Genomic DNA, 17642 nt, shown 5'->3' with positions numbered 1-17642 from the left:
TTCTTTATAACCCCTTCTCTTGACGGCTCACCGGCGGCGCGCAAATGTGGAGGGTTGGGCATATCCAGGAGCAAAGCAAACACACCAACATATGGATTAAAGTAGGCTATACGTGCTTCGTACCCTCAAATCCTCTCGTTCACTCCTGTTTGCTTTTATTTTGTTAATGTCCTTCGGGGAGGTGGTAGAAGTAGTCATCCATCCAGTGATATAGCCATGCGCATTCCAGTACATATGACTTCCTCTCTCCAGTGTACATCTGTCGTCGCTGATGTCACTATTACCCACTCCATTGACGCTCAGCACGCTCCAGAGAAACATAATTTAGTGAGGTGGAAAAGGGTTTGTTTACTAACATTTTATCGGTCTCATCACTGATATCCATATGAACTGGCATTTTTTGGTGAATAATAATAATAATAATAATAATAATAATAATAATTATTTAGAGCCCAATATCACTATTTATAGTCTCAAAGGGCTTTACATGTCTATAACAAAGTCAAATCAAAATTATATCATGCATAAGTTCGAGAAAATAGATAAGTCTTTAGTTTTGTTTTAAAGGTATTGAGAGAGTTTGCTTCTCTAGCTTCTTTAGGTAAACCATTCCAAAGGAAGGGAGAGCGGTAGGAAAATGCTCGGTTGCCAGCGGACTTCTTTTTAACTCTTGGAATGACTAATAATCCAGAATCTTGAGAGCGCAGGGTGCGAGGTGGGTTATAGGGTGTAATTAAGCCAGACAGGTAGGAAGGCGCAAGCCCATGTAAAATTTTATATGTTAATAAGAGGACCTTAAAATCTGCCCTTGCATGAATTGGGAGCCAATGAAGGGAAGCCAGGACAGGGCTAATGTGATCGAACTTCTTCGTTCGAGTCAGAATTCTAGCAGCAGCATTCTGGACCAGCTGAAGACTATTGGTACTAGAGGCAGGCAGACCAGAGTAAAGAACATTGCAGTAATCGAGGCGAGACGTGACGAATGCGTGAACAATGGTTTCTGCATCAGCCATACTTAGAAAGGGCCTAATTTAGCAATGTTACGGAGGTGATAAAAGGCAGTTTTGGTTGTGTTCTTGATATGAGTGACTAGCGAGAGACTAGAGTCAAAAATCACACCAAGGTTCTTAGCTGAAGAGTTTTGAGAGATGATGCAGTTGTCAAAATTTAGAGTTAGATCACTAAAAAGATGCTTATGCGTAGGGGGACCAATGACCAGCATTTCAGTCTTGCCTGCGTTAAGCATCAGGAAATTTGAAGACATCAAACCCTTAATAGCACAAAGACATGCCTCAAGGTTAGCCAATTCAGAGCGGTCTTTATGCTGGATAGGTAAGAAAATCTGAGTATCGTCAGCATAACAATGGAAGTTAATGTTGTAACTACGAATAATGTCACCCAAAGGGAGCATGTAAATAGAGAATAGAAGAGGGCCAAGGACTGATCCCTGAGGAACACCATAGTTAAGCTTGTGGTATTCAGAGGTCACATTATTATAGTGGACACACTGCTTTCTCTCAGAGAGATAAGATTTAAACCAAGAGAGCGCCAGGCCACGAATGCCAATTTGGTTTTCCAGGCGCTTTAACAATATAGTGTGATCGACCGTGTCAAATGCTGCACTCAGATCAAGCAGAATAAGAACAGAGGTAGCACCAGCATCCATGGCTAATAAAAGATCATTAGTTACTCTAGTAAGGGCGGTTTCAGTAGAGTGAAAACACCTGAAGCCTGACTGAAATATTTCAAACAGACTGTTAGAGGACATATGGGCTATCAGCTGAGCAGCTACAATTTTATCAAGTATTTTAGAAAGAAACGGGAGATTAGAGATCGGCCTGTAATTATTTAAGGCTTCAGGGTCAAGATTTGTTTTTTTAAGTAAAGGCCTGATCACGGCTGTTTTAAAAGAGGAGGGTACAATACCAGATTTAAGTGACATATTTAGAGTGTTTAGGATTGTTGGGCCAAGAACCGAGAAAAGCTCCATATAAAGTTTAGCAGGTAGGGGATCAAGGAGGCAAGAGGCTGGTTTAGCAGAGTGCACCAATTTGGACAGCGCGTCTAGAGAGATAGGGTTAAATTGAGTTAAAGGCTGCACATCCTGACTAATCTTAGGCGCAGTAAAAGAGAGCGTGCAGGCAGTCTGATTTGATAAATTAATTTGAATATTACGACGAATTAAGTCTATTTTTTGCGAGAAAAATTCAACAAAATCGTTTGCGGTAAAATGGCTAGATTGAGGGGAGTGATTCTGGGTAAGTTTAGATATTGTATCAAAAAGGAACCTGGGGTTATTTTTGTTAACATTAATTATTTTCGAGTAATACGCGGATCTGGCTGCGTCGAGAGCGCGTTTGTAATCTATCAGGCTGTCGTGCCATGCAAGACGAAAGACCTCTAGTTTGGTTGCCCGCCAGTTTCGTTCCAATTTCCTACACACCTGTTTTAGCGCGCGGGTTTCTTTATTAAACCAAGGTGTTAAGTGTTTACGTCTGTTTTTTATAGTTAATGGTGCTACCATATCTAGTACATTACGAAGGGTAGAATTCATGCTGTCCGTCAAGTCGTTCAAAGATCTCTGCTGATCATTGAAAGAGTTGAGAGCAGTAGGAAGCAGATCAGCGAGCGCAGCAGTGGTGGAAGCATTAATACGACGGCAGCTATCTTGTCTTAATACGCATTCTCTTGATTGCCTAATTTGTCCTCAGCTAAATTCGCCAATTTCATGTTTTTGGATAACGACTGTCTGAAACGTTACTACTTTTCCAAGAGTATACCTTCCACGATAGATTCAGCACGAAAAATAACATTATCTAATGAAATAATCTGGATAATTGTTACTATGTCCAGCGCCCAACCACAAGAAAGCACATTTTTTGATAACCATGCAAAACCACACTTCATTTGAACGGACAATTATGTATGCCGTGTTGTCAGCACTAGAAATGGTAAACTGCAAAAAAAAAAAAAAAAGAAAGTGTACGTTCGTCTTTACACAACCTCAAATCTGTTAAATGTTACGATGACCGCGGTAAGCACGCTGAGTAGTGGGCGTGTGGGGTGAGAGGGGCAGTCATTGCTGTGCCCCCTTTGCAAACAATGACTGATGCTCTGGGAGTGAATTTTATGGAAAGTCATAAGCGAGATCAGCGCTCGCCATTTGCGCGGCAAATATTTCCAGGGTATTAATCAAGAGCCGCAGTGAGATACGGCTATAGCTCTATTTGTGATTAGTGTTCCTCTCCCTAATGCCCCAAATGATAGATGTCACAATGACCTACGTTTGCCTCTCAACAACAGGATATTCTTGGGACACTAATTTAGAATATTTTCATGTAATTTTTCATGGTTGTCCTCTTTTAATCAAATTCCTGGGCTATGACATTGACAGTGTCATAATTTATTATTTCAAAATTGATTCTACACTGATTGACTCTACCTTACATTACATTAAAGACACTTGAGTTCACAAATATCAGAAATGCGAGAAACTTATTTGGACCACAATGTTGTCCTATAGCTTACCCAACACAACAGACTTTTTAGATCAACTTTACCCAACTTGCACAGAACTATGTGCTCTTAAATTGACGTGGATTAGACTACCAAAGAGTGAAAGCAGTTCAGCCATGGATCTGTGGCGGATTGTCTGTACCTGATAAAGACAATAGACGAGTGTCACAGTTTATTTCTAATTGTCCAAAAAGGGGCGCAGCTATCAGAGCAAGTCATCATAATAAATGATAAGATAAATTAAAATCAATCAAAATCACAACATGTCTGTGAGGATGTAATTGATAATGTGCATATTAAAATACATATGCAATAGTCCATTCATAGCTTAGTGGAGCTTGTTTCATCTTTTCATTAACTGACTAATCTATTAAATTAGATTTGCAAAGTCAGGCAATACACGAACAGAGCAGACAAAGGGCTTCGAACAATAGTTCTAGTTTTTGTTTAGTTGTGCTTTATTTGGTTCACTATATTTCTGTGGTGGTTACGCAAACTTGTACACTGAACTAATCTGTTTCGGCGCTACACCGCCCCCGTCTGACATAGTATCTTTATCTCCGTTGTCAAGGAAGCGCGTCTGTGGTTGCCAACATGGCGTAACGTTTAGGCACATACGTTAATTGTAGTGAAATGTTTACCCTTCAGTCTGGCCTAAAACCGTATCAAGATGCAGCTGGATTCGCGAAGTCTCCGTCTAGATTAAATATTGATAAATTGAACGAATCTCTTGAAATGAAACACAGAACCGTGTTTGGAGGATTTCTTCAAAGTCCTGAAGAAGTACAATCGGCCGGAGTCCGTTAGCTGGCTACATGTTCTGTCTACGGAATGGCTCTTTTACAACTGCGAAGGTAACGTTAACTAGCCTTTCCAATTTAGCTATCTACAACTGATAGCTAATTAATTTCCACTAATAACGCAACACTGAACGAGTAGGTTTACTGAGCCATGCCTGGACACTTCGACTCAAAGCATATTATTTGTGTACTAAATTTGTTTAGATGATGTTTGTGGGATTTTGAAACCACGCTGGACCTCGGCTGCGTTTCGTCGGAATGCAGGTTCTACAGGACAGCCTGTTTTACTCGTATCCTTTCCTATTCGCATTCGTTTTTCCTCGAAGGAGCCTATGCCAGGAGTTTCGGAGTGCGTTCTGGGTCATTCTTTTCTGTTAACCTCATTATCAAATGCCGTTTTTGACGCTCCCACATTAAAGGTCAGACAGTTAACACAGGTAATTACCTAGCTCTGCTTATCCAGTTGTCTTCATTCGGAAGACATTCGAAATTCGGAACTGGATTTATGTATTCCTGTTACAGTGTTACCGATGAGTCTATTCTGATATTCTTTATCAAATAATCATTAGATAACGCATTTAAAGCATGCCGTTACCAGAAAGTTAGGTAGCTACAAGATCTTAGACCCCTGATAGATCTTTGTTTGGTTTGTTGGTTGTTGTTTGAGTTTTACACTTAAAGTTTAAATTCATCTTAGAAAATGTCTGGCTAACACGCTTACCAGATGTGACATGAAAACCGATTTCTCTCTTGTCATCTAAGGGTGAAAGGCAGTGTGAAATATTACATGTCCTTAACCCGGTGTCAGGGCAGGTCTAAGCGGAGAGCTGGATGATGAGCGCGAGCTGCTAGTGCAAGAGCAGAAGTCCTGCAGAGCTCGCGCACGCAAATTCTCTCTGGAGACGAATCGTCGACGAAGGTAAAAACCAGTTCAGCTCTCAGGTGTTGTCTGTGCACCTCTCTTTCACACAATATTTTTGTATCTAAATCCATTTCTGAAATATACTATATGAACCAAGAAAATATGACACATACAAGGAGTCACCATTTTTAATTTGGGAACCCACAGGGTAACATTTTGTCTAGATATTTTGAAACCAGCTGTAACACACCATGCTTAACAAATGTTTATTGGTGTGACTGGTGAGTGAATTCGATTACTTACATTGGCTGGAACAAGAAGGTGCAGTCATTTTGGTCTCCAACAATAGAGACGGAAAACCCTGGAAAGGCTGTCAGTGTCACTCCGTCAAGTGCATTTGCATGGAATAGTTGCCAAAACCACTCAGGCTTGCTCTTAAAACAGTGTGTCTTAATTCCAGTTCTGGTTCTGTTTGTGAGGGGTTTTTGTTGTTGTTGTTGCCCCCCCCCCCAACTAAACCCTGACAACTGTAGCAGACAGTCCTGCTTTCACAAGTGACCTGCAGCTTACCCTATTTCCTGTGTGGCAGCTTAGGTTTCTGACCTGTGCCATGCCTGGGGATCACTGATAGAAGAGCTAATGCACGAGTCAGAGATATTGTTATTCAACCCCTCAGTTGAGAGCCAGGATTTTCCCTCTGGAAATAGAGCTCTTAATCAGCAAGAGCAGAACAACTTATTACGGACACGAGTGACTCGGCTAGTCACTCACATGCACACAAACACACACACACACACACACTTTGGAGTTCAGCTCCGACTGGGACACAAATCCCTGACAGTTTATATCCACTAAACCTGTCACAGGACAGAGGTTCATAAAGGGAAAGTGGAACAGTAGGCTGTACAAAGGAACATAGTGTACAAAAAGGTGTGTGTGTGATGGGGGCATGAATCTGAGGTAAACAGAGAGATAGTGAGAGAATTCCTGTTTCCCAGTTCAGCACACACAACCACACGACTGTATTCACTCCAGTCCTCACAGAATTCCTATATGATATTAAGTTTCTTCCTGCATGCTCTCCTGTATTAACCGAAGGAGCCAGTCATTGTGTGTTGATACAGTTGCAGATTGGTTGATTGCTTTTGTTTTCAAAACTCAGATGCAGATATACACACAGTGTGTCATAACTCTGCACTGACCCATGTTTGCTATATTTTCCTCTTCTTTTTAAATTTTGTTTTCTAGTTTTCTAGTCAGTGCACGCAGCTGTTGGTTGTGGCAGTATCAAATGACTTTTATCAAGACTTGGTTTAACATTTTCTGATTGGTAAAGATCGCCAATGATGAATCATTATTCAGTGAAGTGATGCCAAGGTAACTGAAATCTCTGTCTCTCTCTCCAAGTAAATTGAATGCTGCGTGGGTATCATTTTCATAATGTACTGAGTCATATTTTCATATTGCAAACAAAGTGTGTTGTAACTTGTCTGAGGTTTCGTAGATTTGAGGCATTTGTGAAACTAAAATAAAAGTTAAATCTTCTGTTCTCTCCCTCTCTTTCTCTCTCTCTCACAAACACGCCTACACGCACACACACACACACACATGCAGGGCTCTAGAGGAGAGGAGGAGGCAGAGAGATATTCAGGAGCAGAGGTTGCGGGAGAACATTCTGCAGCAACGTAGACAGAGAGTTCAGGAGGCCACAGAACGTTTTCAGAGAGCTCATCTACCTCCCTCGGACAGGAAGAGACCAGGCAAGAGTCTCTCCAGAATCTTCTCTTGGCGTGCATGCACACACACGCACACGCACACACACGCGCACACACTGATAATAAACGCATCAGCTTTTTACGTTGCTGTCCTTTATGACTTGGTCGGTATGTACTTTAACTAACTGGTGTGTGCTTTATGAATGTGTGGCCCAGCACTGAGAAAACAAACTCCAAACATCGATGAAGCTCTCAGTCATATTCAAGGAACCGCAGGCTCTTACCCACATCAGTCCTTCTTATCTAGCCCCTCTACCCTCAGCAGGTAGGTCACACTGCAGTTCACATGCCCATACAGAATTGCCTTGTTCTGTGTTATCCACACATTGACTTTCAATAGGATTTATTATTAAGTAACTGAATGTTGTAATGTTGTCCACTAGATGGTGCTATAACTAAGATTTATGTTTATTGCAAATTTTTTACTCTGTATGGTTCTTATATTTGGAAGATAATCCCTGCAATTATAACAGATAGACTGACTGATATGGCTTGGGGTAATAATTTAAACACATTAATGGAATACTTCAGTTGTTTCTTTTGTTTCATATTTGAAGGCCATGTTGGACAAAAGATTGTTTCAATATATCTTCAAGCTGATGTTCTAACTTGTGTACAAGAACCTTGACAATGGAGAGGCACTGTTTTATATGTAAATGTTTAAGCCTTAAAATGCTGAAGTATTTCCACTTTTACACCAGTCAAAAAAATATGTGTATAAGGGTTAGCATATGTTGATGAAAGCAGTGCAGAGTGCTACAGAATGTGTAAGTTAGTGCTTTGCACCATAGTGTTATGAAACAGGCAGGTAAGACTCTGTAGTTTGTCAGACAGATGCTGTCATTCGGTTTTAGGAGCTGCACCCCCTCCCCCAGGCCTCCCAGCGGACCCACCGGCTCTCGATGTCAGCGCCTCTCTACAGCCGAGGCCTACGGCAGACTCACGCAAGAGAGGAGTCTGAGTAACCTCAGAAGCAGCCAGCTCCTCTTCCTCTCTGAGCTCCAGGAGAGCCAGAGTCTGCTGAAGGATGGGGAGCAGAGCAACCCACAGGTATGTCCTCAGGATCTGCCTCGTTCACTGCCTAAGGTCAGCTTTACTGGTGTGGTTTGACAGCTTCGTTTTAAACCCAGCTTTTGTTTCTAGAACATGTGAAACTAATACAGAGATGTCATTACATTTAATGTGAAAAAGGTCATTAATAGACTACCAAAAAAAGTCAACCAAAAAAAGACGTTTATATTTATTCAGTTAATAGACACTTTTATCCAAGACAGGCAGAAAACAGACACCGATAATGCACTCTTACGATATTTATGATTTCTTTCGATAAACTCATTAATCATCTTTGTCATTTTTGCTATTCTTGACCATTTGAAAATGTGTCTCAGATGACATTATAGTCTGTTGTGATGCATCATAATGCAATTGTGAAGTCTTTTATAAAGCGGCATTGCATTATGGGTGTGAGTATTAAGCTTAATTATTGGCATGCAGTTGATGTTTGACTGCATGTTTTCCATTGCTCTACTTTTTTCGCTGTTTTTACAGACTGTGTTGAGTTTGAGCAACGAAAATGTATTGTTCTATGGTAAGAACATACCAAAATGGAAAAAGTCTAATTTTAGCTGTAAGGTATCTTTGCCATAACTTGCTTAAGTACCATCTGAGCAAAGAAGTAGCCCTTTTAGTGGAGCAGAAGAGGCTTACTCACATATACACAATGTTTAGCTCTCTGTCCCTCCCAAACACACACACACACACACACACAAACACACACACACACACACAAACACACACACAGGAATGTTACCTGTGCCAGCTTGAGGCCAACATGTAATCCCCCAGCTATATACAGTGCTTGAAGGCATAATCCTATTTATTGGGCAGGAGGGAGATTCTTAGAAATTATGTTATCTTCTACACTCAAATGTCATCACGCTTCTAGAATTTATTATACGGGTTTTATGTCAGTTCCACTGAAAACAAGCCCAAGGGGTTCTCAGAAAGTCTGTTACTACTGCTTGCCTCATGACTTGCTATCCAGACCATTTTATTGACAATTTTTCACATGAATCAGGATAGAATTATATTTCATTCAAAATAATTACTTTACTACTGTTTTACGGTGAATTCACTGATATATACACCTCACTGGGGTTCTTTCAAAGATATCGCAGAGTACGTGGCTATGGAATCCAGTTATTAACTTAATCCAAAGACAGAGAATGCACTGGGTTCGCTGAGGATTTAGCTTCTTAATTGCATTTCTTAGCTTCTTTATGTCCTGTTGTTTGTTGATTGCCATGTACAAATTCATATATATTTTTCCCTTGCTTTTTCCCTTGTTTCTCATTTTGATACACATCTGACACTTTAGGGCTTCTGTTTACACTGTATTTCTCTAGAACGTGGCATAGCCTATGTGTAACCGTGATAGCTCAAGCAGGAGTGGCTAGCCCATGTTTTTCATCTCACGGTCATGCAGAACAGTACGTTACACATGTTCTTTCATCCGGCGATCTGCGAATGAGAACAGGCTGTAGTCTTACATGTGAGATTTTCACCCCTCTGGGTAAGAAATTTTGCAAGTGGGAATGGAACAGAGAGTGAGCCAAAATCAGCTAGAGAATAATCACTGCCATAACACACAGAAACATGTTTACTGAAATACGTAAGCAAACAGAGCAAGAGGTTAACAGAAACTGGAACAGGGGAGAATACTATTTTGGTTTGTTTACTAAAGATACTGTTCAGTGGTTAAATTATTCCGTTAGGTATTTTATTCATACCAAATAGTGAAGTCAGCATTCTGGAGCTCTCCCAAGACGGCAAAAAGCGAAGTGAATGGTCTATCAGTCTTTCCTCTTTCTCCCCTTTGTTTCTCTTCTCTCTGTGAAAGAGGGAGGTCCCCATCGTTTTATTTACATTGTCCATCAAAACTAATGTCCAACTAGGAATGCACTCTAGTAATGTCCGACCACAGGCATGGTGCCAAGCAGTCTGTCGTTCATATACGGTGTTTAAACAAATTCTGGTGAGTGTTAACAGTTCTGCTGACCCAGCATATCTGCAAACTTGTGCCTGCATGGTGTAAATTGACTCAGCTGTTTTGTTCATTCTTAGGAATGGGGGGGTACTGCACGTAGCCTTACAGAGAGCCTTTCCAGCCTGGATAGCCTGGAGAATGAAGACCCCTGTCAGGACCAAACCACAGACCCTGCCTCCTGCTCCAGCTCTTGTCTGGATGCCTTACAGCTACAGGACAGCAGAACACCTCAGGCACCACAGAAACACCTCGGCTCCTTTTGGCCGTCAGCCGACATCAACCGTCACTCAAACAAAAGCCTGCTTGCCAAAGTGTTGAACCATTCAAGCAAGCCTGACTGTACCACACCCAAAGCTCTTCTCAGGGACATCGAGTCAGCAGATTCAGGCTGGAGTCTACAAGACTTAACACAGGCAGCAGGGCAGTGCAACCTGAAGGACAACTCTCCAAGCTCTAACATTCAGCACCATCCAAACGAGTCAAACCTGCTGAGTCAGCAGGCCCTGCTGTCAAATTTAGGACACATGACTTTCTGTTATGATGGGAACACCCAAGGGAATATCCAGACAGACAAAAGCCCTGGCATTAACCACTGTGAAACAGCACCAGCCGTGCCGGACTCCACATCCCTGGAGTTCTCAGGTCGACTCCAAGAACCTAAGTCCAACTCAGAACAGGAGGAGAGGTGTCCTAAACCCCCCTCAGCAGCTCTGAATGTTCTGCCCAGAAGCACGTTCAAACGCACAGATGGTTTATGTGAAGTTTGCTCACACTCGGCTGTTAACCTGAACGTAACCTCCCAGTGTGCCACTGTACCCTTGAGCTCTCACTCTCAGCTAATAGAGACAAAGAGTCCTCAGCAGGCTCAGAAGCACAAACCAGATGTGGATGCCGCTGGCAACCACGGAAGAGAAACAAAGACCGAATGGGCAGAGGAAAGATGTAGAAAAGCAGATTCTGGCAGCACAGTCACCAATGCTGACCTTGAGAAAGCTAATGTGGCCAAGTCTTCCAGTATCACAGAGCAGTTGGCCAGATTTCCCTCTCAGACCGACGCTGCCCATCCTGTCTCAAGAACAGCTGAAGTTAGGTTCCTTAAAGGAATTTTAAAAAAGCAATCAAAATACATTGCAGGGGACACGAATCTCTTTTTTGGACCAGGGCATTTGATCTTCACCAGGCAAGTGGCTATGTCGATTCGGGACAGTGTTGAGCTGACCAAGGCAAAGACCAAAGAGCCGGAGAGCAGTCAGACTGTGAAGAAGAAGCTGCGATGGTTTGATGAGGTCAGTGCTGAAGAAAGGCGGGTGGATGAGGATAGGCCTGTGAGAGAACAGAACAGACCAACACCAGCCAAATCCAGACCTGGTCCTCAACCTCCACATAAACCTGTGTCAGTGGACCACCAGCAAGGGTCCTACCATTCTGCAGGGCATGTGAGTGTTCCCTCAGGAGGGCCAAAGAACACATCTATGATGGCCCTTGTGAGCCCACACCCAACCAAGCTGGCTTGGGCAGATGTGGAAGTCCAGCAGCAGGTGGAGGAATCAAAGCCACATAGAGCCAGCACTCGGCTCGGGCCCAGGGTTCCCCGTAGAGTGCGTTCAGCAAGACCAGGCTCAGGTGCCGTATCTGTTCGAGCCAGGAAGGGCACCATCATCAGGCCACAGTCCGCCAGCGCAGCCAGTCATGTGACTAAGACCCAAGGGAAGGTCATGGTACCTCGACCCCCGCCCAGGACTGAAACAGTGGACATCTATCAAGGAGACACCCCGGTGCACACCACCAAGGTGGCTCACAGTGACAACAATGCCCATAATAAGCCAGGCCTTTCAATAGAACACACCCAGTACAAAGACAATTCAGATGTCCAAGTGAAGGTTCACCGCCATGTTCCCAAGAGAGACGAAGGCACCCTCTTTGCCCCAGTGCCACCCTCTTATGCCTACACCTGTGAGACCATGTCAAAGGGCATCTATGCTCTCTGTCAGCAGGATGCCCCCACAGTGAGTGCTGCCAGACGACTGTTGGTGTGTGGAGAGAATGGCCTGTGTCTGGACCGTACACCCACAGACGAGGAGATAACACAGCTGTGGCATGGAGTCCGCAGTGCCTTAGCCAGCAAGGATGGTAAACACACACACACACACACACTGTTATGCCCAGCTTAGGGGTAACTAAGCATAACATAAAGTGACTCCCCTTTTCCCCACTCCCAATGATGACCCGTGCCACAACGAATACCATCCAAATAAAGAGTGATTTATTTACAAAAAAGGTGGTAGTGTTAGCTTCGGGGTGAGGATGGCCAAAACAATAAACAAAACAATCTACAATATTACAAACTAAATGACCTATTCCCAAAAAAAGAAAACAAAAGAAAATACAAGTCGCTTACCTATCTCCCTACCGAAAAAACATGAGAAAAGAATTAGCAACAAAAAAGGCTTAACTACCCAGACTGCTCTCTCTCAAAACTATTCACAATATGTACAACAAATATCAATCTCAATATCAAACACAGAAGTAGCGATTGCTCAACAGCGGGCACGGTCAAGTTGGGAGCCATGAAAAACAGGGGGGTTGAGCAGGCATCAGAAGCAGCGTCTTTTTAAAAACAGCGCCATCAGTCTGCAGACCAATCCCCAGCCACCACCTGCAACTCAACACGTTAAAAGAAACAGAGAAACATACGGGTGAAAACACACCAGACAAGGGAAACAGCACCACCCACAGACAGGGGGAGAAACTCAACAGCACACAAAAAACAATAACACACACTTACGATTCAGGGTCATAAAACCACCCTACCTAACATCAAACATCTCACTGTTTGATATTTAAAACCCCATACATGATAGCGTATCAGCTGCAATATGCATACACACATACACACACGCACATACACACACACACCCACAAACATGCACATGCACACAAACACACACACACACACAAAAAGAGCTTTTCATGTCTCCCTCACACACGGATGCTTCATCTAATCCAATTTCTCACGAATTACCGGTATTGTGAACAAAAAATCATGTTAGCATACAAATAGACTACGTTTCATGTCTATTTTTATCATTCTTCTTTCTTTACTCTCAGGATGTTTTGAAACGAATGTTCCCTAATGAGTAATTATCGACCTTGTGACTGGAATTGTTTCACCTGTTATGAGAAAAAAAATCCTCATAACATTTTTCCCCTCACCTTTTTCTTTTCCCTTGATGTAGATAAGGAACATTCCAGCAATGTCAGACAAAACTAACAGTCAGGGAGATCATCTGGCTGTCCGTGAACTTGTCTTGCACCTTGTCATATAGACCAATAAGAATCTACTCAGAGGAAACTATATCATATAGACCAGTAAGAATCTACTCAGAGGAAACTATGCTCTCTTTGTCTGTCGGCAGGTTTCAGCAGCTTTGTTTGAGGTTCTCAGTGGGATGTTTTTCTAGAGTCTTTGGCAAAGGCTGTTTTTTAGACTTGAATCAATAAAGTCTGTTTTGTTTGGCCCCTTGCACAGCACCGCACCAGTTATGAGATTACCACTCTACTGAAATGGATCTTTATGATCATGGAGATGTTATATTCCTTCTGGGTCACTTTGTGTTTTTATATCAGAGGAACAGGAATGAGGGAAAAAATTTGTAAGGAAAGAATTGGTGTGAAACAGAAACTGTTTGAAAAAGAGCAGTGCTTGCATTCTTCTTGGGACTTTTCCCTTGAACTCATTCCCACCCCCCCACTTTTTTTTTTTTCTAAATCGACTTAGGTGACCCTCGCAGCTTCCCAGCTCACAATAGCTCGTTGTCTGTGTTGCCTCAAGCCCGTGCCAATCTGTCCCACGTTACCATCAACGGTGATACTCTGATCAGCGGAGTCAAAGCAGTCACAAGAATGGGCGGTTTTTTTCTCTCTCCCCCCAATGGTAAGAGCCAAGGGAATAACCAGAGCTCCAGATATTACTTGCACAGACTGCCAGATCATTTTAAGAGCTGTGAGTCTATTTAGAGGTGATGAGTGGGGAGTTCTACCCCTGATGGCACATTTGTAAATGACAAAAGTAAAGCCTTCACATGGTTGGGATAACCACTTTTAAGTTTAACTGCTTGTACGTGAGGCCTAAATTGAATCAAGGTTACGGATAAGCTTGTGATGTGAATATCGGGGTTATAGAGGCTGTATTTGGAAAAGTGCCAGCTGTGAAGGCTGGAGACCTCAACTGAACTTTTTCTGTAGTGTTGCAGCCCTTCCTACTCCAGTGCTCAGATGTGCATGTGAGTGTGTAATGAAATGTGACAGTGTCTTTAATGCACTCTTTCAATTAGCAGAATTTGTGGTTGTTTTGTGTGAGCCAGTGAGGAGTCCTATAAGGAGACAGGTGGTGGAGACTAACTCACTGAAGAACAGAGTGTGTGTAGACCACAACAGAACCCAACACTTAGGATCAGGAGTAAGAAAACTGCCCTTCACCTATCAGGTACAGACACACACACACACACACACACACACATATGCATGCATACACAAACAGACTCATGCTCACGCTCACTTCCTTGGACCTAAAAGGGACGCACACATACACACATGGATACGCACATGCTGGATTTCTTGCGCTTGTCAGGTACACACACAAATGCAAATGCACATGCCCACACAAATGTGCACCTATGCACGCGGGCACTCACACACACACACACACACACACACGCTTGTTGGAGTGCCTTGCGGGGACAGGGAGTGAGCTAAGCTGAGACAGCTGCATGCAGGATGTGTTAGGACACGCTCGTAATCCTCCTCACTCACAGCGGCCAGAAGATCATAAATGTTAAGTGGAAAATTTGGAAATGCTCTGCCTGCATATAAATGGACAGCCATTACGGTGTGCATCAGCATGTCTGTTATTCTCAACTTCTCAGAACAGCGAAACACATCAAGATTTAAGAGACTTTCTCTGTCATTAGTTTATTAGTTTACCAGTCCAGAACCAGCTCTCATTTTTACTGCTCTACAAATACAGTAACTGCATGTGTGTGTGTGTGTGTGTGTGTATATATATATATATGTGTGTGTGTGTGTGTGTGTGTGTGTGTGTATTTGACCCATATTAGACAGACTAATATGTTTTATTTGACTTTTCTAGGCGGTTACTCTGATCCCTGGTAAAGCAGACCAGACATGTCAGAGTGAAGGTATGTAAGTGTTGGTTTGTGTGTGTGTGTGTGAGAGAGAGAGAGAGTATGTGCAGCTCTTGTGGCTTACTTAATCTTAACCATTTTAAACAAAACCTGCAGATGCAGTTTTTGAAGCCCAGAATATCTTGGGAGAACACACCGGCTGTATCTCAGTGATATACCTCAGTATCTCACCTTTACCAAGACTTTACCAATTTTGTAATGCACAGTATTGAAGGATTTCCCTTTTAAAATCGTAGCAGGTGCCCGATTCAGACTGTAATATATCTAGTAAATTTTAACAGCCCAGTTTTTTTCACACTTCTCTGTCAGGCCCAGAGATAGCTGAACAGTTCCTGCGGGCGGAGCCTCACGATGAGGAGCTGGTGATTGACAGAGAGGACCTGATTGCTGTGGGGACGGTTCAAACCCATAGGGCTGGAGTGGTACAGCAGCAGCAGAGAGCACAGTCCTTGGGTCTCAGTGCCCTCTCTCTAGAGGAGCAGAGAATCCTCCAGTCACTGGACAAACTCAACCACCGCTTACAATGTCAGCATCACCCTCCACAGTATTGCACCAACACTTGTGTAACCAGCTTGGCTGGGACCAGGCTTGTCTTTAATGCAGATTTGTGAAGAGATATTGAATTGTATTAAGGTGTATGCACAGTTTAAAGGGGTCTAAAAGAGGGACCAAATTGTTCATTGTTCAGTAACATCTTTTAATCATTTATGATGGCCTTTACAAATGGCTCATTTAAACATATTAATTCATTTTAAAATATTTGCACAGACTTACTGATGGAGATTACTGAAGCATTGCTGACAAAACCCTTACTTTTATCCTTGAGTTTTACTAGCAGTACTTGTTTTGTTTCTCTGTTAAAACCTCCTGTCTGTGATGAATAGCATTTGTTAGATTCTGCAGTCAGCGATGAGGTATAACAGTAATGTGATGTAGCGTAAATCGTAACCATGACACCTCACTGGGTTTCACAGATGTGCAAGAGATAGTGGGAGCCAATCCAGCGCTCAAAGGTCTCTTTGCTCTGGACCCGGCCTGTGTGAGTAGTCCTGGTTTATTTTGTGAGTGTGTGTGTGTGTGTGTCCTTGGGCACGTCACTGTTCGTTGTCACATTCTGCTTTTCCTAACTCAGTGTCCTCTTCCTCCTCACCCTCCAGCAGAACCTGTCGGCCCAGACGGGCGAGGCAGCAGCTGCTACCCGGCACAGGCCCCATACACTCTCTGCCAACAACCACTCACGCTCTCACAGACGATACTGACTCCATATCCCACGGAGCACCCTTTCATCTCACTGAACTCTCTCTTTGTCCCGTGTACCTTCAGCCTTTTAACTGCATAAGTAAGCACTTTACAAATATCACAGACACTCGAATCACACTCTGTCTCTGGGAGACATCATGTGGTGTAAGTGTCAGTGTCTACTGTAGGTATACGTTTTCAGACTTGAAGTGTATTATATTGATATATTATGTTGTTTATTGTTAGTGTATGATGAGCAATACAATGAATGAGGAATAGCATAGGCCATATATTCAAGATTATTTTCAGAATTTCCCTGGAAGAGGTAGAAAATTATTTTATTGTTTTGTTTTTGTTTGGTTGGTTTTTTTTGCCTTGTGATTCATTTATTTAATATAATAAGTTCCTATACGTAATTGCATATTTGAAAATTGTAAATTGACATGCATTTTTCTGTATAAAAATAACCTTGATATAAATAATGGGCAAATATTATCATTTTGTTGTCTTTTTGATAAAATAACAAGATATATATTTTAGGTTTGTTTTAACTTTTATCCCAAGTATATCAGTTGTTTTGTATAGATTGTAACCCATATAAACCTGTGACATTCAAAATAAATAGCATAATGCTACAATATATTAAAAAAAATAAGACCTGTTAATTATTGCATGTTTCTTCAGAAAACATATATTTCATCTAAAATGTTTGAAATAAAAAAAAAACACACCAAAGAAGAAATAAAAATGTGATAGGAGCAAACAGAGAGAAAACACATGCTAGGGCATTATAAAGAATAAAAGTCACATTTTAATACAATTAGACAGTCAGACACATGAGATTCAAACACCAGATACAATCAGTGCATGCAGACTTCATACTCAAATCCTGTCACAGCTTCATGGATCACATCCCGCCTCATTTTTATTCTCTCTTTTTGGTGAAGATCATTTAAAAATCAGTCGTGTAGGGCCAGGGATTTACAGTGGCAGGGCTAGCTTTGGGTAGTTTAGCAGTGGATCCATCCAGAATGAGGACTGTCCCTTAAATGAACTGCAGCCATACAGGTTTCAACTGCCCACCTAGCTCCAGCTAACTTTTCCATTGCCATCTGTCAGAGTGCTGCCAGGCCTGTCATTAGAAGTCCTCTCTTTTCCACATTTATATTAACATTGTTTCTTATTAATTTGCCTATTAAC

The 17642-nt window shown here is 42.3% G+C and overlaps 1 protein-coding gene across 1 annotated transcript; it reads left to right on the top strand.

Moving 5' to 3' along the window:
* Positions 1-4574: 4574 nt before the first annotated feature.
* Positions 4575-16462, top strand: cep126 (centrosomal protein 126). Its single transcript, XM_030765210.1, has 12 exons — positions 4575-4606; positions 5119-5235; positions 6793-6944; positions 7110-7218; positions 7808-8003; positions 10077-12129; positions 13778-13933; positions 14364-14485; positions 15149-15197; positions 15513-15728; positions 16178-16242; positions 16361-16462. The coding sequence occupies exons 1-12, from the start codon at positions 4575-4577 to the stop codon at positions 16460-16462; spliced, it is 3369 nt and encodes a 1122-aa protein (XP_030621070.1).
* The last annotated feature ends 1180 nt before the right edge of the window (positions 16463-17642 follow it).

The sequence above is a fragment of the Chanos chanos genome, chromosome 2, assembly GCF_902362185.1.
Source record: "Chanos chanos chromosome 2, fChaCha1.1, whole genome shotgun sequence".
Classification (NCBI taxonomy): Eukaryota; Metazoa; Chordata; class Actinopteri; order Gonorynchiformes; family Chanidae; genus Chanos; species Chanos chanos.
This window is presented reverse-complemented; position numbering and strand designations above follow the sequence as displayed.

Excerpts from the sequence above, each read along its gene's own strand:
- cep126 (XM_030765210.1), top strand. The coding sequence starts at position 4,575 with ATGCAGGTTCTACAGGACAGCCTGTTTTACTC. Across the intron at positions 5,236-6,792 it reads GAGACGAATCGTCGACGAAG|GGCTCTAGAGGAGAGGAGGA; the intron begins GTAAAAACCAGT and ends ACACACATGCAG. Across the intron at positions 8,004-10,076 it reads GGGAGCAGAGCAACCCACAG|GAATGGGGGGGTACTGCACG; the intron begins GTATGTCCTCAG and ends GTTCATTCTTAG.